The sequence below is a fragment of the Nelusetta ayraudi genome, unplaced genomic scaffold (genome assembly GCF_046127955.1).
Source record: "Nelusetta ayraudi isolate G7.1 ecotype Tasmania unplaced genomic scaffold, CSIRO-AGI_Nayr_v1 ptg000313l, whole genome shotgun sequence".
In the NCBI taxonomy this organism is placed as follows: domain Eukaryota; kingdom Metazoa; phylum Chordata; class Actinopteri; order Tetraodontiformes; family Monacanthidae; genus Nelusetta; species Nelusetta ayraudi.
The window spans coordinates 2,706-27,278 of NW_027466360.1; the positions used below are offsets into that span (position 1 = coordinate 2,706).

Here is a 24,573-nt window from a genome sequence, read left to right on the forward strand (position 1 = left end):
TTCCTAAGAAGAAAAAGCTACGTACAACAGATCTCTCAACCGTTGCATTCCGCCGTGTCGGGTGGAACTTCTTTCTTGTGTAAACAGCCGTCAGTCACTGGAACGGCCTCTGCAGCAGGCCACCATCAATCCTCTCTGCTCGGCCGCGGGGGACACGGAGAAATGTTGTAGGTGCACTCTCGGAGCAAAGCGACGGTGACGTCGGCCCGTCAGCGAGTGTTTGAGGCTCGTGCGTGAAGGCTGACGGGTGCTGAGTGGGCCAGAGAGCGGCGGTGGCGGCGGCGGCGTGTTGGAGCAGGCCCTGAATGCTGCTCAGCCACATCCCACGTGCCACCAACTCACCTCCTTATCCTGATGCTGCTGATATTCCTGCCTTGATAGTGAGTCTGTGTCACTTACGCTTGCTCCTCCTCCTCCTCCTCCTCCTCCTCCTCCTCAGGTGTGTCGTCTCGGGTCCCGGAGATCATGGCGGCCGGCACTCACTCCCCCGGAGGCCCCAACGGCATCATCAGGAGCCAGTCCTTCGCCGGCTTCAGCACGCTGCAGGAGCGCCGCTCTCGGTGAGCAAACACAAAAGTCAGAACCTGAAGTCGAGGAAGCGGGTTGGTTGATCTGCATCGCAGAAAAAGAACCTGCCTTATTGCGTCTGTTGGTCGCTCAGCAGCGCCCTCTAGAGGTAAAAAACAAAAAAACAAAAAACAAAACACTTCCTGCCCCTTTTAAAGTGCGCTGGTGAAAAGTCATCGCCGCTGCTCTTCAGACCATCAGGCAAATTTATGTATTTCTAATCACATTTATTTTCCTCGTGTGGGCGGCTGAGAAGCAGCGGCAGCAGCGTCTGAGTTGACACAAAACTGCACTTTCTTCTTATTGTCTTGCTTCAGTACTGTTTTTTAATCGGCTTATGTTCCCTCTGTCTTTATGATGAATACATAAGTGTGATCGCTCTGAGATTAAAACCATCAGTCTGGGAGAGAGAGAGAGAGAGAGAGAGAGAGGTTGGAGAAGTCTGCCTTGGAGAGTTGAGGAGTTGATGATGATCCAGCGCTGCCGAGCAGAGCTAACTCACTTTCCTGCTTCCGAGACACAAGTTGATAATAACAACCTCGAGTTGCTCCACAGTTCGAACCCTCTTTGTATGAAAAGGAAGAAAAAAAAAAAAAAAAAAATCCAATAAAGCGTTCAAACATCCCAGAAATATCAGATGTGGGCTGGCGCCGCCCCGCTGAGAGGACGTGTTTCAAGACGGCTCCCCGCCGCCTCAGCCCAGAGCCCAGACGGCGAGGGAGGTAATTGGATGGAACAACGAGACTTTGGCGTGCGTGCGGGCGGGCGAACGAGTCGCCGCCGTGATAACGAGCAGAGTGGAGACGAGGTCGTGCGAGTTCGTTGCCCGACGACGACGACGACGCAACTCCGAGACAACACAACCACGGCTGCCAAGCTGCATATTAAACAGCCTGCAGACAATATGAAGTTTAGCGCAGTGAGTGATGAAATCCATCAGACGCACAGCTGAAATCAGTGGACGGCTTTCATGTCAAGATTCTTTTATCAACGGTGGAAATGTGGGAGGGTCAAGTTGAGGACACTGGACCTTTGACCTTTGACCTTTTTCTTTTCTTTTCTTTTCTTTTTTGCCATCTTGAAGATTTTTCAAGAAAAATGTGACAAACCTCTGATTGGCCTTTTCTGTCTTCTTTAATTCTATAGTTTCTGGACCTCCATAACAACAACTTACCATAAACGCACCACTCTGTCATAAACAAAACAAAACAAAAAAACCTGCTCGGTTCAGGCTTTCCTTCATTTCAAATGACCAATTTTTAAAAACACACAATCAGCTGTGCGTGTTTACAACACAGGAAATGACGTCACACAGTCAACACAGGGTTTGTCAAGCAGATGCGAGTATTTGCCTGGTTTTCAGTTGCAGCTAATTGACCTTTTTTTTTTTGGTGTTTGCCAGTCAGAGTAAATTAAAAATATATATATTTACATATATATATTTATATATATATATATATATATATATATATATATATAAATATATATGTTGTGCCGAAGAGCCAACACCTCTATATTACTTTTGCAGCAGCAGTTGTAGTGGAACGGTGTTGACTCCCGCCGGTTGCTTTCAAGAGCTCCAGCTGCTGCAGATGTCAGATGATGGACGGCCCGGCTGGCCCTGCAGTGAGGGAGGAGCGGCAGCGGGAGGCGCTAGCTGACACTCCTGCATGCTTGTGATCTCGGCGCCGGCCAGTGATTGATGACTCTTCCTCCACGTCTTCTCCTTTTTGGACCGAGCCCAGTCGGGGCGGCCGGGCTGGGACGCGAAGCTTCCTCTCTCAGGCAGCTCCGACAGGCTGTAAAGTGATACGGAGGAACGTGTTGCTGGGGCAGCTGCAGGGCAGCCGCAAGAAAAAACACACGCGCGAAACATTTGCAGCGTAACGTGAGATATAAAAGTTATGTCAAAGATTTGCACGGGCCGACTCCACCCATTGAAAATGCCGGAGACCAGCTGACTCAATGGGAACAAAATGTATTAGCTGCAGTTGTCTCCTAACAATGTAATAACAATGTAATAACTAATAGTCTGTAATAGTCTGCTTGGAAATTTTATTCATACTTGCCTCACAGTTTGTGTAAGAAGGATGATCGTGATGGTGGGAAACCAGCATTAACATCCGTAGTTGCACTTCCTGACCTTTAGATGGGAGTGAATCTCACCCACGGGAGGCCTTTATTTTGAAATCTTTTTTTTTTTTTGGTTTGTTTGTTTGGGGGTTTTGGAGTCGCTTTACGAAGCGGCGGCGGCGGCAGCATTAAATTAAACATGATATCATTACATGAAAAGACTTGAGATTCGGTTCGATGGCTTTGAGACTGAAGTAAACAGGAAGCTCCGCCCTCTACTTCCTGCAGAAGAAGCACATCTGAGAGCTGAAGATCAAGTGCGCGATTGAGTTTTATATTTTCAACCTCGGCCTCCTTTCACAGAGGTTTATTTTCAGACGACCCTTTTCCTCCGTCATGGTTTTTACTCGCAGTTTCAAGTCATCACAGTTTTTTTTTTATCTTCTTCTTAGTATTCGGATTATTTTTAGTCGTCACAGCAGAAAGGAGCTCAATCAGGCTTCCTGCACTCGGACGGCGGCTCGGCGACGCTCGCTCATGTGTGTGTGTGTGTGTGCGTGTGTGTGTGTGTCTTGTTTTTGTTTGCGTGCAGGTGCAACTCCTTCATGGGGAACTCGGCCGCACAGAAGAAGCCTCAGTCCAAGTCCAAGAAGCCGCACCTGGCGGGACACAAGGGAGGCAGCGGCTCCAGAGAGCCGCAGCCCAGGAGGCTGGAGGAGGTGTACACAGCGCTGCGGCAGGGCCTGGAGTGAGCAGCACACACACACACACACACACACACACACACACAGTTACTCAGTGGTGTTTGTTTCCCTCCTGGTGCAGTGAGTATCTTGAGGTCCATCAGACTGAACTGGACAAGCTGTTGTCTCTGATGAAAGACATGAAGAGGAACTCTCGCCTGGTAAAAAAAATAAATACATATATATATATATATATCAAAAGTTGATAACTGTTGATAACAAAAAAGTCACAGCTGTATATGTGTAATAACCATTAGTGTGTGTGTGTGTGTGTGTGTGTGTGTGTGTGTGTGTGTGTGTGTGTGTGTGTGTGTGTGTGTGTGTGTGTGTGTGTGTGTGTGTGTCTCTCTCTCTCTCTCTCTCTCTCTCTCTCTCTCTCTCTCTCTCTGCAGGGGGTCCTTTACGATCTGGACAAGGTGAGCTCATATTTTATTGGTTTTCATTTTTACAAATTTTTTAATTTCCCACTAGTGAGGCAGGTTGGTCACCGTGCTCTCCTGTCATTGGCTGAGCTGGACGTGTCTCTTGTCTCCTCTGCAGCAAATCAAAACCATCGAGCGCTACATGAGGCGTCTGGAGTTTCACATGAGCAAGGTGGGAGCCTGTGTGTGTGTGTGTGTGTGTGTGTGTGTGTGTGTGTGTGTGTGTGTGTGTGTGTGTGTGTGTGTGTGTGTGTGTGGTGTTGGTGGGGGGGTTTTGGTCTCTCTACTCTGTCCTCTATCAAAAGGCGTCTATTGGGCGTTGCCTAAGTTCAGGAGGTTTACACGGCCCCAGTAGACCCAACAGACAGAAGGTCCAGTCCATCCTTGTAGGGTTTACCTGTTTTTACTGAAGAAAGTCCAAAATGATGACTCAGCAGCTCTTGACCGTGTTTTCTGCCCCAGGTCTGCCGCCATGTGTCAGAAGCAGTGCTTAGCGCTCAGTCTAAAGCTAAAAAAAAAACCCAACAAAAATGACAGTAATCTGCCAGCAGTGAATGAAACCACTGCAGTCTCCATGGACCGAGGTGTCGGCCCCCACAAGGTTGTTTTCCAGCTGGAGGACGTCGGGAACTACGTGCTCCCGACTCCAGCTGCTGCTCCGTGCTAAGCTAATAAGCTAAGCTGCTGCTGCTGGAGATCCATCCAGAACTGGAGGGGAGGGGGGGGGGGGGGGTTAGGGCGGCTCACTGGCTCTCATTTCTGCCATCAACTCTTTGATGTGGACTTTGGGAGCAAGGACGCAGCGTTCGCACCATGGACTTCCTGTCCAGAACCACCGACCCCAGAAGGTCTTCCAGCTGCCGGAGGGAGGAAACTCTTCCCTCGTCCCTCCTGCCAGCTGCTCTGACGTCTCAGCCTCCCGCGTCTTTTCTCATCCCTCCTGTAATTGTCTCCCTCGCTGTGCACCAAATCAGACGGAACAGCGGGCCATGGAGGCGGCACACACACACACACACACACACACACACACACAAACAACAGTGGCGCTCCAGCCGGAACCATGGCAACCATAGGATGGAGCCCATTCAGTCCTGCGGCCCCCACTGGCTGACTGGCTGCGACCCCTCTGAGTCGGCCTTCATCCTCCGCACACAATAGAAACTCACCTCAGTGTGGGAGCAGCGTGACGACAACGCAGCCGCGCACGCAGCCGAGCACGCAGCCGCGCACGCAGCCGCGCACGCAGCCGCGTGTTCAAGCTCAAGTGTTGGAGTGAGGGAACCTGGAGGCAACAGTGAATCTGGGTCAAGGCAGTTTGCAGTGATTGACAGGCGAGCGACGGTGTCAGAGGTCGTTTGAGAGGCTCGGGGTTTTGTCGCTTGGCACTTTGAAGAATGGAATTATTGTCAGACAGGAAAGGAGGAGAAATGCAAGCAGCAGCAGCAGCCGCCACCGCCGCTGCAGCTTCAACAGCTGAAGCTCCTCAGGCCTGCGAGCTGAAATAGATCAGCGCTGCTCCGTGAGGGAGGGACACGTTTGTCTTCTCACACACGCAGGTAGAAAGCCAAAGAGTTGAGGGGGAGACGGGTGAACTCTGGAGCTGTCGGGTGTTCCCACCTGTCGGGTGCTCACTGCAGAGGTGTCTTCAGCTGAGCTGCTGGGGAGGAGGTCTGGAACTCCTCGCAGGGTCTGGACCGGACTTCTCTGACAAGCTGGCATCTCAAAACCTCCAGAGACGTTTTAAAGAGGGAGGACATGGACGCAGACACACACACACACACACACACACACACACACACACACTGGAGGTCTGGTCCATTTTCAAAAGCTCCACATCAGCAGGTCCCACTAAATGAAATCAATATTTGAGTTTCAGCAAAAAAGCAACGAGCAACTACAAAAAGCATCCAGGTCAGCGAATTAGATTTATCTCATCACACACACACACACACACACACACACACACACACACACACACACAAAGGGAGAGCTGCTCTGCTCCCTATGCTCAGTGGTCATTAATTACAGCAGTGAGTGGCTCTCCAGTCTTCCTACGAGTGAAGCCCACTCTTCCCACTCTTCCCAGTCTTCCTCCTCAGCCTCATCTGCCAACACAAAAAAAGCACTCAGCTGTTTTTTTTCTGGGTTTTTTCTCCTGCAGCTCCGCAGCAGCTGGGACGTGTTTGTCATCAGCGGCGTTCGGCCGCAGCAGCGTCTCTCTGTACAGGACAGCTGCTGCCTGCCATGACTTAGCAGTTAGCTGTGTGTGTGTGTGTGTGTGTGTGTGTGTGTGTGTGTGTGTGTGTGTGTGTGTGTGTGTGTGTGTGTGTGTGTGTGTGTGTGTGTGACTCACATCAGCTGCCCTCTATTTTCCCCCCATTTATGCTGCAGATGTCCTGCTGATAATTAGAGAAGGCAGGTGGCGCAATACAGCAGCTAGGACGGCCTTGTGTGTGTGTGTGTGTGTGTGTGTGTGTGTCTGTGTGTGTGTGTGTGTGTGTGTGTGTGTGTGTGTGTGTGTGGCTACTGTTTCAGCAGGTTGTCATTAGAGGTGAGAGGTGATGCTGCCACACATTTCCTCCTCCTCCTCTCCCTCTGCTCCTCCTCCTGCTCCTCCTGCTCCTCCCGGGACAGAAGCTAACCCGTGGGTTCTGCTGGCTGAGCAGCGCCAGCGTGCGTGCGGCCCAGACGGTGCATGTGATTATTTTTAATATGGGGCACGTTCGTCATGTTTTTCTAAATGTGTTTCCCCTCCACCCACCAAGCCACCAGGCCCCGCCCACAGCACCCTGCTGCTGCTTCCGCCGAGTGCTAATCTTGCCACCAACACACACACACACACACACGGCCACAGATCCCTGGAGATGTGTGTGTGTGTGTGTGTGTGTGTGTGTGTGTGTTTGATGTGGTCCGCCTGTTTTAATCTGCTTATAATCACTCGGCCCCCCCGCAGCTGACAGAGTGTGTGTGTGTGTGTGTGTGTGTGTGTGTGTGTGTGTGTGTGTGTGTGTGTGTGTGTGTGTGTGTGTGTGTGTGTGTGTGTGTGTCATATTATCCTACAATCCAGGATAATGGCCATAACTTAAGAGGATTCCTGCCTCTCTTTAAGATTCTCTGCTCTTATTTAAAAGCTCAGACATCAGCAGATGCGCCGTCGATCCCTTTAAACTCACACTTTCACGCCGTGTGGAGTCGAGTCGGGCGGCGAGGTGGACTGTCTTGATCTGGCGGGGAGCGGAGAGCAGGGGGAGGACTGGGACGGCAAGGAGAGCTGTGCACAATCAGAGGAGAGGAAGAAGATGGTTTTAGTTGTGTTTCCTCCTTCCTGCTCCTTTTCACTCATGCAAACTGAGTGACTGATGAATTCACAGATGCAGTCACCGCTGCAGTTTGGTTTGATTTCTTGAACTTCTTCTTCTTCTTCTTCTTCTTCTTCTACCGCTTCATCCGGGGTCAGGTCGCGGGGGCAGCAGTTTATTCTTATTTTAATCTGGTTTTTAACTTGACGTCCACACTAAAGATATCAATCAGTCAGTCAATCAATCAATCAGTCAATCATTACTTTGTGTGCCGTCTATGAGATTGTCACCGCCAGGGTCTGTGAGGTGTGTGGAGGTTGTTGTGGGTCTGTGGGATCAACACAGAGGCAGCTTGTCGTCGCCCTCCTCCTCGCATCTCCTGAGACCTCATCAAGATGCTGCTGCTGCTGCTGCTGCTGCTGCTGTTTATGGGATGCCCGGAGTCGCCCTTTAAACGGCCTCGCGGTTTTAAAGTGAATTCAAGCCGGTGGGATTTATGCACCTGACGTTGTTCACTGAGGCGTGGCGGCTTTCATCGCCTCACATTATGCAAAAGTCCCCTCGCAGACCCTCCGCCACCAGCAGCAGTCACAGCCCGTCTTCTCCTGCAGGAGGCTGCCAACAGAGGGCTAATTAGGCTGGGGGGGGGTTTCTTAATATCACGTAAATTGATAAAACATTATATATTTCCCTCATCCTATCAGGCAGTGCAGCTGTTACTGCTGAATCTGGTGCCTGGAAATCACTTTTACATTGAGTATGATAATAGGACGGCTTCTCCTCTGCAAACAAAGCATGTAGAGCCAGACATGAAGCGTCTGGTGCCTTCAAAGGACTCAGTCAGTCAGTCAGTCAGTCAGTCAGTCAGTCAGTCGCCCCTTTTTTCTCTTGCCCGGCGTTTCCCTTTTGTTTGTTTGTTTGTTTGTTTGTTTGTTTATTATTTATTCAATGTGTAAATCTCACCCATCTGTCACTGTTGAGGTTTTCTGGCTGGATTCTCCCCCCCCCCCCCCCCCTTTCTTTGTCTGGTCGGGGTTCCTGGTTTGTGGGGGGGGGGGCCCGAGGCTCTGCAATATGTGGAGAGAGAGAGAGAGAGAGAGAGAGAGAGAGAGACCTTCAAAGGGGCATTTCCTTGAAGGAGACGGAAGGGGGGGGGGGGGCGGTGGGGTTTGGGTGGGGGCGGGGCCTTGGCTGCTGCTACTGGGGCCAATTAAAAAAACAGAAGAAGCAGCTTAATGAGCCGATGAGGATGATTGAACGAGGAGCTCTGGTTTGACTTCACGCTGGTTGCTGGTTGTGACTGTGGACTTTTTATTTTTATTTTTATTTTTATTTATGGCCGACTGGAATCTGCTGCTGCTGCTGCTTCTGCTGCTGCTGCTGCTGCTGCCTCACCACATACACCACATACCACAGACAGACAGACGGACAGACAGGCGGGTGGGCAGACCAGGGTGGGGTCCCTGCCACAGAGAGTCAGCCAGCGCCAGCGGCTGCTCTCAGCCTGTTCTGTTCTGGACCCTGCTGCTGGGCTGGGTCTATGACGCAGCGTCAGTCCGCCAGAACTTTCCTGTTGTTTCTCTACAGAGCCTCAAGTTCCCACCGACCGCAGCGTCAAAACACGCCGTCTGCACATGCATGTAAAACATGCGCAGACGGCCACAGTCTGCTCACCCACACACACACACACACACACACACAGCACTCAGGCCGGCCCGGCCGGCCGGTACTGTGGTGCCTGAATGGCCCATTTTCTCCCACTTCTCCCTAATGAGAGCCATAAAGTGCAGCAGGCATCAATATTTCATCTCCCTCGTCAGGCCGCCTCTAATACTTCCCTTTGATGAGGCTCATCAGAGGTGTTTTCTTTTCTTTTTTTTCCTCCACGCGGCCACGTCCGGGATGCCAGAGAGCTGCAGACGGGATGCTGGGAAAAGCGTCAGTCCGCCAGAACGTTTTTAGAGGGAAGAAATGGAGTCGAAAGGACTCGAATGATTCAGTTCAATTAAAAATCTGTTGCTTCCCGCCTGCAGCCGCAGCTTGAAAGCGGCGCTGCCGTCACTTTCTGGCGCTAAGGAGAACAAATGTTGCGTCTCTGAGGCCCAAAGAGCCAATCAGAACCGGATCCGACCGGCACCCTCTTGGCTCCGGCAGACCTGTGGCACTCTTGCGTCAGCTCCTCGCTTCATGCCGTGGCAGCAGGACGCTGATGAATGGGCTCCCGGCGGACTTCCTGTCTGAAGCCTCGGCACCAAACGGGCTCAGAACGCCGTCTGTCGTTGGGCTGCGTCCCCGGAGACTCGCTAACCAGGCCCGGCACAGCGGCTGCACCTGTCCTGCACGTCACTTCACTCATTTAGTGTTATATCATACATATACAGGGGGGTTTTTTAGTTTTTTTTGCTGCCGCTGACGAGCCGTGGACGCACATCGCTGAACACTGCGCGGATGCCGGCGCCATGCGGGAACTTCCTGGAATAATTTAGATGGCGGTTTGTGTTTTTTAAGGACTTTGCTTCCTGCATCTCGGGTGTTTCTTACATAACTTGATAAACTTTTCAGAAGTTTAGTGGGAGCTCAGAGAGGTGTGTGTGTGTGTGTGTGTGTGTGTGTGTGTGTGTGTGTGTGTGTGTGTGTGTGTGTGTGTGTGTGTGTGTGTGTGTGTGTGTGTGTGCGCTAATGAATGTGAGAGTTTGTCGCTCCGGCGCTCCATCAGCAGGATGTTGATCGGAGTTGGCGGCCTCGCCGTCTCTCTCGCTCTCTTTCTCTCTCTTCGCTCTTTCTCTCGCTCTCTCTCCCTCACTCTCTCTCTCTCTCTCTCTCTCTCTGCCTCTCTCTCTCACTCTCGCTCTCTCTCCCTCACTCTCTCTCTCTCTCCCTCTCTCTCTCTCTCTCTGCCTCTCTCTCTCTCTCTCTCTCTCTCTCTCTCTCTCTCTCTCTCTCTCTCTCTCTCTCTCTCTCTCTCTCTCTGCCTCCAGGTGGACGAGCTGTACGAGGCCTTCTGCATCCAGAGCCGGCTGAGGGAGGGAGCCAGCAGGATGAAGCAGGCCTTCTCCTCGTCCCCGTCCACTAAGGGCACCAAGGAGAGCATCGCCGAGGTCAACCGCCGCTACAAGGAGTACACCGAGGTACCAGCGCTCTTTTTTAGTTATTTTTTTAATCAAGGTCTTTTATTTTTATTTTATTTTATCATTTACAGTTCACTACTCGACATAGGTCCACGAAACAGAAACAGGAGAGTAAATCTATTCCACCCCCCCCTCCCCCCCGCCGCCCCCAACCCCAGACTGATGGTGACAGGAGTACAGAAGTACAGAGTGAAGGCTTCTGAGTGCAGGATTAACATGGCCAGGTGTGACAGACAAAGAGAGAGAGAATACAGGGAAAAGAGATGGCAGCAGGTGATGGCAGGTGAAGGCAGGTGAAGGCAGGTGGTTACAGTGCAATGTTTTCTGCCTCCATATCCTCAACATATGATAAGAAAGGCTGCTGAATATTATAAGATCTATATATAAGATCTGTCACTAGGTGGCAGTACAGGTGGTTCTTGTAAAAAGGATTTTATTTTAAAACACAAGACGTTTTGGGGTTCATCCAAACACCTTCATCGGTGGTTTGGTCCACAGGAAGTAGCTCTGGCAGTTATAGACACATCAGGGTCACGTGACTGAGGTCACATGACAGCCCAATGACTTCATCCTGAAAAACGCAGTTCACCGAAACGTCTTCTTGTGTTTTTAAAATTGTTCTTTTCAAAATAAAATCCTTTCTACCGGGATCAACGGATCTTCACAGACTCAGTGCAGGTGGTTGTAATAAACGCTTGTCCAGGTTCCAGAATGAGGAAAACAAAAGCGGCTGTCGCCATGGCAACACACAACTTGGCCAGTCGAGGGAAAGATCTGCTAATCTGGAGATCAGCAAAGTTTCCTCTTCATCGGTCCCAATGCATCTGTTGGCGGGTTTTTTTTTGTTTTGTTTTTTGTTTATACCATCAGCTGCGTCACGGCACGTTGTGTTGAAACCAGTTGAAATCCAGTGAGGACGCAAACAAACTGGCAGCGCAGTGACGATGCCTCCTGTTTGGCGCTAACGGCCCTGATCTGATCCTTCATCCTCTTCCTCAGAACATGAGTGCCTTTGAGAGCGAGCTGGAGAACCTGCTGGGAGAGTTTCACATCAGAATGAAAGGTGAGCCTCGGAGATCAGAGCGTGCAGTCGCTCTGCTTCGGTCCCTTCTCTCCAGCGCTGCTCGCTGCTGTGCCCTCAAGTGTGCATCACGTGATGTGTTTCTCTGTTCTCACTGCGCCTCTTTTTGTCTCTCCGGCAGGTTTGGCAGGTTTCGCCCGGCTGTGTCCAGGAGACCAGTACGAGGCAGGTCCATTTATTTAACTATTCCAAAAACACAACAGTTGAATCATGCAGGAAGCTCTACAGGAGAGAGGGACTGGCCTGCACTGGACCTATAAATCGCTCCACTCTCCGACTTGAAGCTGACTTTATTTCTCTCCTTTCCTTGCAGATCTTCATGCGTTACGGCCGCCAGCGCTGGAAGCTGAAGGGACGGATCGAGGTGAACTCCAGACAGAGCTGGGACGGGGATGAGATGGTCTTCATGCCTCTCATCGCCGACCTGATCAACATCAAGGTGCGGCGGGGAGCCGGGTGCCTGTTTCTCTGACAAACAGGACAGCTTTTTAAGGTGTGTGTGTGTGTGTGTGTGTGTGTGTGTGTGTGTGTGTGTGTGTGTGTGTGTGTGTGTGTGTGTGTGTGTGTGTGTGTGTGTGTGATCAGGTGACCGAGCTGAAGGGCCTGGCCACCCACATGCTGGTGGGCAGCGTGATCTGCGAGACCAAGGACCTGTTCACGGCCATGCCTCAGGTGGTGGCTGTGGACGTCAACGACCTGGGCACCATCAAGCTCAACCTGGAGGTCACGTGGTAGTAAGTAGACCACGCCCACACCCTCAACCCCTCCCTCTGTCTCCCTGCGCTGTGAAGCACAATTTGGCCTCAAATGTGTTGACTGCGGCTGAGCGGGAATCCCTCCTCCTCTTCTTCTTCTCCTCTTGCAGCCCCTTCGACGTCGAGGACCTGACTCTGTCGTCGGGCAACGTCAGCAAGGCGGCGGCGCTGCAGCGACGCGTGTCGGTGTACAGCCAGGGGACGCCGGACACGCCCACCTTCCAGGACTCCGCCTTCTTCGTAAGTGCACGCAAATCGGGTGTTCCTCGCCCAGGATCCGTGTCATTATTTCCGGCCTTTTACTTCGATGCGGTCACGTGACGATGACGTCGCCCCTGCTCGCTAACCCGAGTCGCGGCTAACTGTGAAACGCCGCCTCTGGCCTCTTTGCTTGACGCGGCGTCCTCACCCCTCCACTAACCCTCACCCGTCTCCCTCGCGCTGTCACTCCCCGCTCGCTCTCTCATTCCAACACGCTGTGCCACCCCGTGTTGTGTAAAGAAGTGGCGGCCTCACCCCCGGGAGCGCCAGCGCCTCTCCTTCCTGCAGGCGCTGCGAGTCGCCCTGCTGGAGAAGCTCAGGCGCACTCGCTCCTTCGGCGACCTCTCGTCGCTGTGGCCTCGGCCCAAATCCAGCCTGGAGGTCTACGTGAGTGTGTGTGTGTGTGTGTGTGTGTGTGTGTGTGAGTGTGAGTGTGTGTGTGTCGTGATCACTTTGAGACTCTGGTGTCGCTGTGCATGACTGTCGTGCGAGCTGCAGAGCTGCAGGACATCATGTGAGGCTGCTTCCTCTGCTGGACCTGCTGGAAGGTTTTGCTTTGCGGTGCCGTGTTTCCTGCTCACAGCTGCTCTGCTGTGATGTTGTGGTATCCTGAGACTCTCAGAGCTCCAGGTGCTGTCTGGGTTACCATGACAGGAAGTCTGGAGGAGATGTCATGTGATCCCTGCTGCCTGTGATCCATATATGTGCTTGTAAAAAGCCAAGCAGTCACAGATGGAGGAGTGGATACCAATCCAAGGCCATCGTGCTCTCCTCTCATTTCCCTTTAACACTCGAAAGCCTTTCTAGCTGAGCGTGTTTTCATGGCAGCTTTAAAAGAGTCCAGACTCCAGACTCCTTTTCACATTTCTCTGTTGTTTTATTTTCAGTCCACGCTTCCGGACGACGTCTTTGAGAACGGCGGCTGCGGCGTCGCCGAGTGCAAGCGCCTCTCCTTCACCTTCTCCGACACCTCCGGCTCCACGCCCAGCCCAAGCCCCGCCCCCAGCTTCCACTCGTCGGGGCAGTCCAACCCTGAGATCACGGTCACGCCTCCGGAAGTGGAGCCGCCGCCCGTGCAAATCGTCCCCACCAGGGAGGACTCCATCGCCGAGGAGCATCTGGAGGAGGAGGAGGAGGGAGAGGAGGAGGAGGAGGAAGAGGAGGATGGCGAGACGGGCAGCAGAGGGAGCAGGGCCACCAGCGGCAGCCTGGCCAGCGACGAGGCCGAGGTGGCCGAGGACTCTGAGTGGGAGCGGACCGAGTCCCAGCGGAACTCGGGCTCCCGCTCGGCCGCCCCGTCGCTCTGCTCCGACGGACACCTGTCCACCGTGGCGCCCGAGGACGTCTTCCTGGACCACGCCGACGAGCTGAAACCCCTGGAGCTGGACACGGAGGAGGCGGGCAGCCTGACCAGGCAGCTGGTGAGGAGGCTGACCTCCTCGGAGATCGCGCCCCCTAGTGGGAGCTCCACGGACGGCGAGGGAGGAGGAGAAGGAGGAGAGGGAGGAGGAGGAGTAGGAGGAGGACAAGCGGGAGGAGGAAGCCTGGGCTGGGCGGGCGAGGGCAGCAGGGCCTTCCTGGAGAGCAGCCTGGAGGAGGCCATCCACTGCCTGCTGATGAAGCTGGAGTCCCTCACCCACCGCTGCCGAGAGCTGCAGGACCTGGAGCAGGAAGTCATGCGCTTGGAGGATCTGCTCAAGGTGCTCCAGCACGGCGCTGACACTTTTATCTCGTATTCTTTTTGAAGCGACCGTAACGGGGAAGTTGCTGACTTCCCTGGTTTCTGCCCCTCAGTGTCGGCTGCCGGGTCACCGCAGCAGGTCGTCCAGCCTCAGCCTGACGGTGGAGAGCGCCCTGGAGAGCTTCGACTTCCTCAACACCTCCGACTTTGACGACGAGGACACCGGGGACGACGCGGCCGCCCTCGGCATCCCGCAGAGGTCGCCGCTTTTCGACGCGGACGGGGAGACAATCGGGTGAGTGGCACCGTGGATATTTTCAATCTGGCTAGAGGTGGGGGGGAATCTGGATTCATGTGTCATTCATGTGGCCGTGTGTGCGCCTTTGCTGCCACCTGGTGTTCACACTGTGCACTCTCCTTAGGGGCCACCATCCGGAGGCCAGGGGCCACCTGAGCGAGGCCCTGACCGAGGACACTGGGGTGGGCAACAGTGTGGCGGGGAGCCCCCTGCCTCTCACCACAGGCAATGAGAACCTGGACGTGGCCATCGTCATCCACCTGCAGTACTGCAACCACCTCATCCAGGTGGCGCCACCCTCCCACCCGGCCCGTCGTGATGAATGATCACTCGCTGCCTGTCATTCCGGCTTCTCACCCTGCAATTGTTTTTGCTTTTCTTTCTGTCTCTGCTGTAATGACAGCTGTTGACCAGCGGGGTCAGTGTGTGGCAGCGCCGCAGCCTCCTCCTCAAGCTGTCGGGCCAGACCCAGCTGCTGGAGGAGCTGGCTGAGATCAGCGTGGACAGGCTGGGAGCCATTACGTCCGCGGCTGACGGTGGGTTCCTGCGAGGATGTTCGGGGATGTTTTCTCTCTCTCTCTCTCTCTATGACCCTCCGGTAACATTCTTCCCTTCATTTCCCCTCCCCTCCAGTGCTGCCCGGCCTGGCCGAGCGCCCGCAGCTGATGACGCTGTGGTCGGAGTGCAGCGGCTCGGCGGGACTCTTCCACACCACGCTGGACAGAGTGTTCCAGCACATGAGGCAGCAGCACGCGGCGGCGCTGCAGGAGAGGCACCCGTGCAGCGCAGACGCAGGTTTCTGCTGTTTGTTTCTGCCACTTCTCTGTTTATTGTCTGTCTGTCTGTCTGTCTGTCCGTCTGTCTGTCTGTCCGTCTGGCTCGCTCAGTCACTGAAGGTCCTGGTTTGGTTTGCCAATGAGATCTTTCATGAGTTCTCCTTCATCCATCTGCAGTTGCAAGACATATTTTGCGCAGCTCTATAACAGTGTAGCAGCTCTCCCTCTCTGCAGTGCTCATTGTCTGCATCTGCAGCAAATAAAGATCATTCAACAAAAGCTTCATTTCACGCCACTGTTTTCCTTTGCGATTCCTCTGCAGTGATTGGCTTCATTGCCGGGAAGATGGTGGACAGGAACGACCTGATCCCAGCCGCGCTCTCCCAGGACGTCCTGACCGTCTTCCAGTTTTACGCCTACATCATCCAGCACGAGGTGCAGGACATGGAGACGCACCTGCTGCATCTGGCCAGAGAGGGTGAGTAGGAGGGTCGGCTCGGCTCGGCAGGAGGTGCAGGAGGTGCAGGAGGTGCAGGAGGAGGAGGAGGGTGTCTTCAACGGCGTCTCTGTCTCCCATCCCTGCAGACGTCTTCTCCGAGGTCCTGGCCGGCGGGGATTTCTCGCGGTGTCTGGCGGAGCTGGAGGAGGTTCCCGTCTCCACCCTGTGGCCCCGGAGCAGCACCCTGAGGGCCCTGGCCTCCCTGCTGACCGCCGACGACCTCCGGGTCAACAAGGCAGCCGCCAGCTACCTCTCGTCCGGGGCGTCCCGCAGCCACTTCAAGGCCAGGGTGCGGCGCTTGTGTGTGTTAGCAGCTTCTCGCCCTCGCGGTGCCGACGGACGTGGACTCACACTTGCGTGGGTTTTTTTTCTTTCCTTCTCTCCTCGGTGGGCTGCAGGCGGTGGAGCACTACACCCAGGCGCTGTCGGAGGCCGGAGGTCAGAGCCAGAGGGCCGCCTGCTCGGCTCTCAGCTGCCTGCAGGTCAGTGGCCTTGTCGCTCACATTACAGGCTCACATGTGCTTCGCCCCGCCCCCGATCAGGTGGTTTCTAACCTGCATGTGTCTGTGAAGGTTCTCAGTCATCCAGGTCAACTGGACTAACTCAACCCTTCTACCTCAACCTGCACATGTGATTGCGAAATGCGTTAGTGATTGCCGTGACAATAAGACGTTGATATCAAACAGCAAGGAACGATGTTGTAAGCGACTTGCGCCTGTTGTCCTGGCCAGGTTAAGAACAGCATCAACTATGAATCAATCAATCAATCATTTATTTTTTTTTGAACAATTATAACCACATATAACATGTGTCCAAATTCAAAAGAAGCGGTAGTAGGAAGCTGAAGCTTATTAAAGCCTTAAGATCCAACCACTAAATGATCAATGGAGCAAAACAAACAAAAAAAATAAACAATGTTATTTTAATCTTTTCAATCTGCTAAAGGCCAAATCATTTGACAGTCAGAGTCTTTATCTAAAAATACGACGGGTCTCGTCTTGCTGCTGTCGGCTCCAAGAATAAACTCGTCTCATCCCTCCAGATGTCGGAGGCAGTTGTGTAGTGCGACGCCTACGCCCGTGTAGACGTCGTTAAAAGGACAAGTTTTATTTCTAACAAGAGTTATTTCTGTCTGCAGGCGGTGGAGAGCATCAGGGCGGTGGTGGCCCTGTGCGACTCGGCGGACGAGGAGCTTCGCCACGTCGCCATCGAGACTCTGCTCACGTTCGGTCAGTAGATGGATGGACGGTCAGCGGCGGGATGTTGTTCAGCAACATTTATAACAAATGCATCGTATTTGAAACAGGGTCTTTTTTTAAAATTTTTTTTAGAGCTGCTGCACTGTTGAACGTATGGTCAAAACGATCCATGTTTAGAATAACTCACTGATAACCTCATCACGACACAGGTGCTGTGTACAGCAGGGGTGGGCAAACTGTTTGACTGGTGGGCCACAAAGGCTTCGACAGTCTTGAGCGAGGGGCCGGAGCAGCAGCAGCAGCAGCAGCAGCAGCAGCAGCAGCAGCGGCAGCAGCAGCAGATTGTTGTGACGACCCTCCTCATAGGAGGAGAAAATATATATGATGGGATATGGAGAATACCTGTGCTTTAATGTCAATAGACGGTCTTCAGCGCTTTGTCAAAATGACTATGGGGCCACAAGGTGGCGCCGCGGTTAGCGCTGGCGCCTCACAGCCAGCAGGTTGTCGGTGCAGTTTGCATCTTCTCCCTGTGTCAGCTGGCTTCTCTCCAGGCTCTCCAGCTTCCTCCCACACTCCAGAAAAGAAACATGCATGTGAGGTGCAGTGGAAACTCTAACTTGTCCCTGTGATGAACCGGCCTCTTGTCCAGGGTGTCACCCTGCCTTCGCCCTCGGACAGCTGGGATTGGCTCCAGCAGACCCCCGTGACCCTGAGCTCAGGGAGTAGCGGCTATTGAAAAGGGATGGATGGATGAAATGACTCTTAGAAGACTGAAATAAACGGATGAAAGACAGCTATTTTCTGACCTACTTGCTGTTCATATTGACTTCTTCAAGTTCGGCGGGCCGGATTAAAAAGTTTAACGAGCTGCATTTGGCCCCTGGACCGTAGTTTGCCCACGCCTGGTATACAGTATATGGAATTATTTTTCAAATGATCTTTTTATTTAGAAAGGCAAATTTTCATTGCATACGTTCAATACAGACTTAGTCGGTCAAAAATAAAAATATGTAGAAAAACAAGTACGTAATGTTCTGAAGAATTTGTCCATTCTGCCTTTCTGGGTTTTGTTTTTTTTCCCGGACTATCACTGGTTGTTGTTGAAAACCATAACAATAACAAAACATAACAGAAGTGGGGAGCGCAGCACCTGAGAAGTATCACTAAAGAAAGGAGGATGTATAAAACAAAACAAAAGCACATTCATATGAAATCAGATGGAATTGGTTTGACGCGCTCGCTCCATTTGGACCAGATCCTATAGAACGTTCCTCTTTCAACCCTTGAGAGAATAGGATATCTTTTCCATAACATCAATATCATATACCATGTCAAGCCAGCCATCAGTGGTGGGCGGTTCTACTTTCAACAGGTTTCTGACTGGCTGCCAATCACACAGTCAGCAGTGTTTTCTCTTTGGTGTTCCATGTTTCAGACGAGATGCTGCCCAAATACACATTGTCACAATTAAAAGGGACGTTTACATTAAATACATTTTTTATATGTTTATGGATCTGCACCCAGTAGCTTCTCATTGTCTCGCTTATGTATTGTTATTGTTAATATTATGAGTTTGTTTCCATTACTATTTTGTGAGGAATGTCCAATGGGATCCCGGATGTGACTTGTGGACGCTGTGGTTGTGCTCACACTGTGTGCTGCAGGTGAGGAGGGCCGGCTGGCCTACGAGCAGCTGGACACGGTACCGGGGGAGATGATCCGGCTGGGGACGCGGCGAGGGAACGCCGTCACCACGGCCTTCTGAGCCCGCAGGAAGAACATCTCACATCACGCCTGAGCCCGACCTCCAGAGGGAGGGCAGCACCGCCTCTGGGCTTGACCCCCCCCCCCCCCCACTCTGCACAGGGCTTTATGACTCCACCGATCACTTTTATTGATCATGGCTTTTTACACCGCGGCGCTGTTACTGCCTCCCCGCCGGGGGAACCGACGTCTTAATCACGAACTCACTCTCTGCTCTCGCTCCCCCCCGCGCACTCTCAGCCTCTGCTCTCACTCCTCGCCACCTCGTCGGCACGCCCCCTGCAGTCTGAGCCAGGCGCAGCGGTCGGAGATGGAGTTTGAGCGGACAGTTTGACACGCGGCCGCTGGGAAGACCGAGGGACAACAGCGTTTGAGCCGAAGCATCTCTGAAAATAATAATAATGATAATAGTAATAATGATGATGATGATGATGATGATAACCTCACTCACCAAGCTGTGCACCGCTGCAGAAAACCACTCGTGTCAGTCACTCACTCACTCATCAGGTGGTTCTGGAATCATCAGTCATGCAGTATACGCTGACTTTTGTACCATCACTGTTTTGTTTTGTTTTTCTTTCTTGCTTTTGTTGCCTTTAATCTTCTCTTCTCTTGTTGTTTTCCTCACAAAATGCACCGTGGTGCTCTGAGATTGAGATTTGCACTGTCGTTCAGCATGTAAATACGGCATATCTTACACGGCCAGGTGTAATTTATGCACTTTGCGTTGGAGGTTTATTTAATGTTCTGTTTTCTAGTGTCTCTCTCACTTTGAGTTTCAGGGATTCTGGGGGGCGGGGGGGGGGCTGAGAGTCGTGGTGTTCTGTGGCAGGCAGGCAGGACGGTCGGAGAGTCGCGGCCTCTGGGAGAAACGTGGCGTCACAGTGAGCGTGAAGCTGGAAGTCTGGCGTGTGATTCCCGACCTCGGCTGTCCAACCGCTGGGGGTTGACGGAGGTAAAGCCAGGCTGGCAGGCGGGGTGGGCGGCGGGCAGCTGCAGACGTCTCTGTGGCTGAGCAAGTGCAATTTAGTTGTGTACATAGGTGAAGTCTCTTTGCACATAGCTGACGGCCGAAGGTGTCTGACGAGGTCAGATTTGACCGTCGGGGGGGCCTTGACGTTGGTCGAGCGGGAAGCTTGTAAATGTATTTTTCCAGGTTCAGAGTTCAAGTTGAGGGCAATAAATGTGCTTTGGAGTCTTTGTCAGGCACTTTTCCTACTAAATGTACAGGCGGGAGCATCCGTGTGCCCGGTCGGTCAGGTGTTTTGTTTTTTTTGTTTTTGTTTTTGTCGTGTATTCAAACGGGACGTAAACTTGGAATTTAGCTCAGTTTTTCGGTACGACCTGGTCTTCAACTGATCCCGACCTTCCTCATTCTAACTGTACTACTGAGTCTGTTGCTGGTGCGCGGTTACAAAACTTGTTTTATCATGCATCTTATTTATTTTTTACGATTATTATTATTATTATTATTATTATTATTATTATTATTATTATGATGATTATTATTATGATTACTTCCTGTGTAATCCTCATTTTCCTTTGAGCAATAGAGCCAATGGCGTTATGTAAATGCGTTGTGTATTTAAGTTCTATTTTTGAGCCGGGCTACTGTTGGGTACCCAGTGTAGTGTATTGTTTCGTCACAGTGCAAATGATCCGCTGCATAATTTTTAATTGGAGTTTATTTTGAATGGATTATATTAGATAAATTATTTTGGTGGATTAAGGTTTGCTAATTAACTAACAGCAGCACAGATTTACTTTACCTTAAGAAAAGGTCCCAAAAGTGACGGGACGGTATATATTAGAAATGTTACGTTATTACTCACTTAGATTTCCAGTAACCAAAGGAATAAATGATTTTGAAAATGTTTTAATTAAAGCTCATTCGTTAAGGAAAATGTCATCTACATTTTGCCCAGAATGCTCTGATAAGCACAAGTTAACCCACAGTGAAACTTACTGCACAGTCCAGAAGCCATACTGACTCAACAAGATTTTTATGATCTATTTTTCCCCCTTTGTATTATAATCTGTGTGATGTCACGACTAAAAGCTCAAGATGGCGCTAGAGGTAATTTCCTGTACATTACTCTGTGGGACCTGCTCCATATAACTTTCTTCTATGATGTGAACAGCAGTTAAGTATTTTGGAAATACACTTTAACTTCTCAGTGTTTAAGGGGTTTTTTTTTGTTTGTTTTTTTGCGATCTCTGGACTAACTAATCTTTCACCACAAGGTTCAAAATGCATTTGAAATATTCAGAGTGTTTAAGAAGTTTGAATTTGCTCCATGTCCACCTTTGCAAGTCAGCCGCCTTTGTAACGTCCATTTATTTGCAGAATATTCTTCAGTTGTCAGTATTTTCTGCTCATCAAAAGTTGCAATAAAGTTTATTTTTGCATACTTAGGACTAAGCCTGACGATTGTTTGAAGTGCAATCATCAAACTGCAGACAAGCAGAACATGCAGCAACCATGAAGAGTCTGAGAGATTTGGCAGCCACTGATTCTGCAAGTTGTCTCACTTAAAAAGATGAGGTCCCTGAGGTTTAGCATAGGTATTTGTAAAATATTTAAACACTACTTATTTTCTGCACCAGTATACAATTAAATTATTTAAGTCATACAATGATTTCCTGGATTTCTTTTTCCCCGGGTGTACCTATGGTGAACATTACAGACCTCTCAGCTCGTTAAGTGGGACAACTTGCGAAATCAATAGCTGCCAAATACTCCCCCTCCCCCCCCCACTGTATATAAAAATCCCAACAACTTAAGACAAAACCTCACTTTTAAAAAGTTTATTTTACACACTTTGTACACAACACTGGACCATATGAAATCTGCCAGTGAAATAAAACAGTTGTGGGCTTTCTAATAGAACATTTGGACAGATGAGCAGATAGAAAAAGCAGTCAATGCACATGAATACTGTGATAAACCGTCAGCGTCATGTTCAGACAAAGTGGGGAAGTAAGGGTGACTTGATGTGCGGGGCTCTTTCACCACCAGCAACATCAACAGCTCACTGTGTGCAACACCAGGCTGTTGAACGTGTTCCTCTCCAGGCGTGGCCAAACTTTCTGCAGAGAAAATCTTTTCCAAGCAACAGTAAACCAAAGCTCTCCAGGCCATCCCACAATAATCCCTCTGTAAAGTCTTTGGCAAGAAAACCACCGTTGCCCTCTACAACTGATTGAAATTTACATTTGAAAAATAAATGGTTAAAAGAAAAAAAAAAAATCTAAAGGTAATCAGTGTCAATCGTCTGCAGCTTTTTCTTGATCCGAGGCCTCTTCTTCAGAGTCGCTGTGCGTGTGGACCTCATCTTCATCCTGTGTGTCTTCATACTTGTCGTCGTCGTCTTCCTCCTCCTCCACGTCTAGCGCCATCTCCCTCAGTTCTTCCAGGTTGTCTGGAGTCTTACCAGTCAGTCTCTGCAAAGACAAAACAAAGTTAGCAGCAAATACTGAAAACGGGCATAAAAACATCAATGTGAAGTCATTGCCTGTTGCGAGTGGACAAAACAGGACAACGACCCAGGTGAACAGGGAACCCACCTCAATCATGTCGGCCATGTATTGGACGTGTTGCGCCAGCTCCTGCAGCTCTTCATTCTCACACTGCAGCGTCGCTATCTGCTCGTCTTTGGCCTCGATGTCTCTGTGCAACTGGTTTTGTTGAAAGAGGAGAGTTTTAATCGGGGGAGGTTTCGTCGAAGAGACACAAAGGAGCCGAACCACAGGCACAATGGGCAACGTGCTGATTGCCGGTATCACGAGAGCTTAGCGGAGCCGCTGGGAGCGCTGCATAAATCTTATTCACTGGGTGCGTTCAGGTGCCGAGTTACAACTGACTGCCAGCTGTATGAGAACCAGCGAAGGTCACCTCGGTGGGAGCGTGGGAACGGCTCAATGGCAAGCTAACCATTAGCCACCTCTCAGTCATTAACTCACCTTCTCGTTCTCCTGTAGAACATTGTACAGGGCCTTGCGACGCTCCTCGGCCACCTCCTTCCAATACGTGGAGGATGGAGTTTCTGCAACATTTAGTTCAGATGTGATAAACAATTATACAAGTTGTAGCGGCTAGATGCAATATTGGGCCCGTAAGCAAAGACTCCTACCTCTGACCATGAGCTCATATGCTTCAGTGGTCATTCCATCCGTCAAACACTGGGATGCTTCTGTCTGAGTGGATTTGACCTCGACCTTCACCCTCTTAGGGCCCCGAGGTTGTGCTGCGTTCCACTGTTTGCGCTTTGGAATAACTTTGCCCATCTTAAAGGAAAGTGTAAAAAGTTATTAAAATGCTCATAGGTCTGAAAATCCCATTATATTAAAATTGCACTGCTGAAACGCCATTATCACTCATATTTAATGACAATCGCTGCATACCTGAAGAGGCCTGTTGACCGCTTTGTTGCCGGCTGAGGCTTGCAAGACCTGCAGGGTTTGTCTGCCGTTCCCCATCGACTTCTGGGCCGGTGCAAAAAAGCTCTGGAAGGCAAAAGGGTTTCACTTTATAAAACGATTGAAGGAAAAATAGCATGATATTCAAAAGCCTTGGTTTAACACTTGTGTGAGAACGACATGATCCACGCCCCCGTTTTCAGAGTCGCTATTCATCTGGGCTTAGCATCACTTTGCATGCCTTACTTTGGTTACACTATCACCATGGGAAAGGGCATAAGTGAAGTGGTTTAACAACACCGCTGCCATGTGCAACCGGCCCACAGGTGTGGGAAAGGCCACCACAAACAATCCTTTGAGCTGTGGGAAAGTTTCCTGTCAGGGCTCATTACAGCGCAGTCACCACAGACTCTGTTAATGTTTTGCCACGGCTTTAAACCTTGCTGATCTTGAGCGCTGGGGCAGATTAAATCTTAAAACTATTAGTGTGCTGTTGTTGTTGTTTTTTGCCTTTAACAGTGTACAGCCACACTAGATTTATAACTTTAGCATTTAGTGCATCCTTCTGTACACAGTGATCATTTACTTCTGCAGCCGAGTCACCCGATTGCCCAAGTGCAGCTTTAAAAGCAGGACAAGCATCTTCAATGTTGAATGTTTGTAGTTGTATTTTATTTATTTATTTATTTATTGTGAATGAGGGCGTGCCGCTTGGATAGCACTGTTTTTAATTTCGTTGTTGATGAACAATGACAATAAATGTATTCGATTCGATTCAATTCAAATTGACAAGATCAAGCGTGGCAAACAATCGCATTGTTCCAGTTGGGCGTTTAGCGCCACTTGATCAGACGTAATTAAAAGCCAATCGTGTGGCCCACCCTGGCCAAACAATGGGAAGATACCATCATCTTCCGGCCCCCGATGCACCGCCACTAAGCCTTCAATGCCGTTGATGAATTCCAATTGAAGCAATCACGTTTGAAATGAGAGAACTTTTGTTACTCACCGTCATGTTCTCATTGGAACACTGAGCGGATTGGGGCTTTCCACTGGTACTCATGATCTACAATGACAACGATGGACAAAAGTCAAGCATACGCCAGAAGCTAGTGCAGTCGAAACTTAAAAAAAAAACAAAACAAAAAAAAAACTACAGCTCCAGCAGACATCTTTAGTCATTACTCTGGCATACTACTGTTATTAGCGCTAGTTAGCTTGTTAATTATAGAGGAGCTAATGCTAAATCATGTCGTCATCATTGTTGGAAAGGACTGAAAGAGCGCAAACAGAATGTATTGTCAAGAACCCTGACCTCCGTTCACGAAGGCCTCGCTCGTCGTTAGCTGTACTTAGAAGCGGAATCCATCGAATAAAGCCAAGATTAAAGCGGTAACTGTTAAACAGACCTACCGTTAAATGTGCACCACCTCGTCGTCGCTGCCGCTGCGTTTTTCCCTTTTCCGCTTCTCGCTCGACTAGTACGGATCTCGCGCCAGGCGCTTAAATACGCCCATCCGGGTCACGTGGTAAAGGGGGCCAGTCAGGGAGGTTGTTTTTTTTTTCCTCCTCGTGCGATCACATGTCGGCTGACGTCACGTCGCT

General features: G+C 50.8%; 2 protein-coding genes across 2 annotated transcripts; one reads left to right on the forward strand and one right to left on the reverse strand.

The window, feature by feature from the left end:
* The first annotated feature begins 265 nt into the window (after positions 1 to 265).
* Positions 266 to 20,967, forward strand: ripor2 (RHO family interacting cell polarization regulator 2). The gene is made up of 21 exons (XM_076017343.1): positions 266 to 560; positions 3,233 to 3,388; positions 3,466 to 3,544; positions 3,776 to 3,799; positions 3,924 to 3,977; positions 10,083 to 10,232; positions 11,232 to 11,295; positions 11,435 to 11,478; positions 11,627 to 11,752; positions 11,899 to 12,047; positions 12,179 to 12,308; positions 13,217 to 14,029; positions 14,124 to 14,305; positions 14,433 to 14,595; positions 14,712 to 14,844; positions 14,942 to 15,103; positions 15,407 to 15,562; positions 15,670 to 15,872; positions 15,982 to 16,065; positions 16,722 to 16,812; positions 18,450 to 20,967. Exons 1-21 carry the CDS (start codon positions 466 to 468, stop codon positions 18,548 to 18,550), a joined length of 3,159 nt encoding a protein of 1,052 aa, XP_075873458.1. The 5' UTR covers positions 266 to 465; the 3' UTR covers positions 18,551 to 20,967.
* A 375-nt stretch (positions 20,968 to 21,342) lies between these two features.
* On the reverse strand, positions 21,343 to 24,566 carry gmnn (geminin DNA replication inhibitor). Its single transcript, XM_076017346.1, has 7 exons — positions 24,382 to 24,566; positions 23,978 to 24,034; positions 22,954 to 23,055; positions 22,683 to 22,836; positions 22,513 to 22,595; positions 22,117 to 22,227; positions 21,343 to 21,993 (listed from the first exon to the last, which is right to left on the reverse strand). Exons 2-7 carry the CDS (start codon positions 24,029 to 24,031, stop codon positions 21,817 to 21,819), a joined length of 681 nt encoding a protein of 226 aa, XP_075873461.1. The 5' UTR covers positions 24,032 to 24,034; positions 24,382 to 24,566; the 3' UTR covers positions 21,343 to 21,816.
* Positions 24,567 to 24,573: the final 7 nt, after the last annotated feature.

Excerpts from the sequence above, each read along its gene's own strand:
- ripor2 (XM_076017343.1), top strand. The coding sequence starts at position 466 with ATGGCGGCCGGCACTCACTCCCCCGGAGGCCCCAACGGCATCATCAGG. Across the intron at positions 3,545-3,775 it reads TGAAGAGGAACTCTCGCCTG|GGGGTCCTTTACGATCTGGA; the intron begins GTAAAAAAAATA and ends CTCTCTCTGCAG. Across the intron at positions 3,800-3,923 it reads TCCTTTACGATCTGGACAAG|CAAATCAAAACCATCGAGCG; the intron begins GTGAGCTCATAT and ends TCTCCTCTGCAG.
- gmnn (XM_076017346.1), bottom strand. The coding sequence starts at position 24,031 with ATGAGTACCAGTGGAAAGCCCCAATCCGCTCAGTGTTCCAATGAGAAC. Across the intron at positions 22,596-22,682 it reads ATATGAGCTCATGGTCAGAG|AAACTCCATCCTCCACGTAT; the intron begins GTAGGAGTCTTT and ends TAAATGTTGCAG. Across the intron at positions 21,994-22,116 it reads ACATGGCCGACATGATTGAG|AGACTGACTGGTAAGACTCC; the intron begins GTGGGTTCCCTG and ends TTGTCTTTGCAG.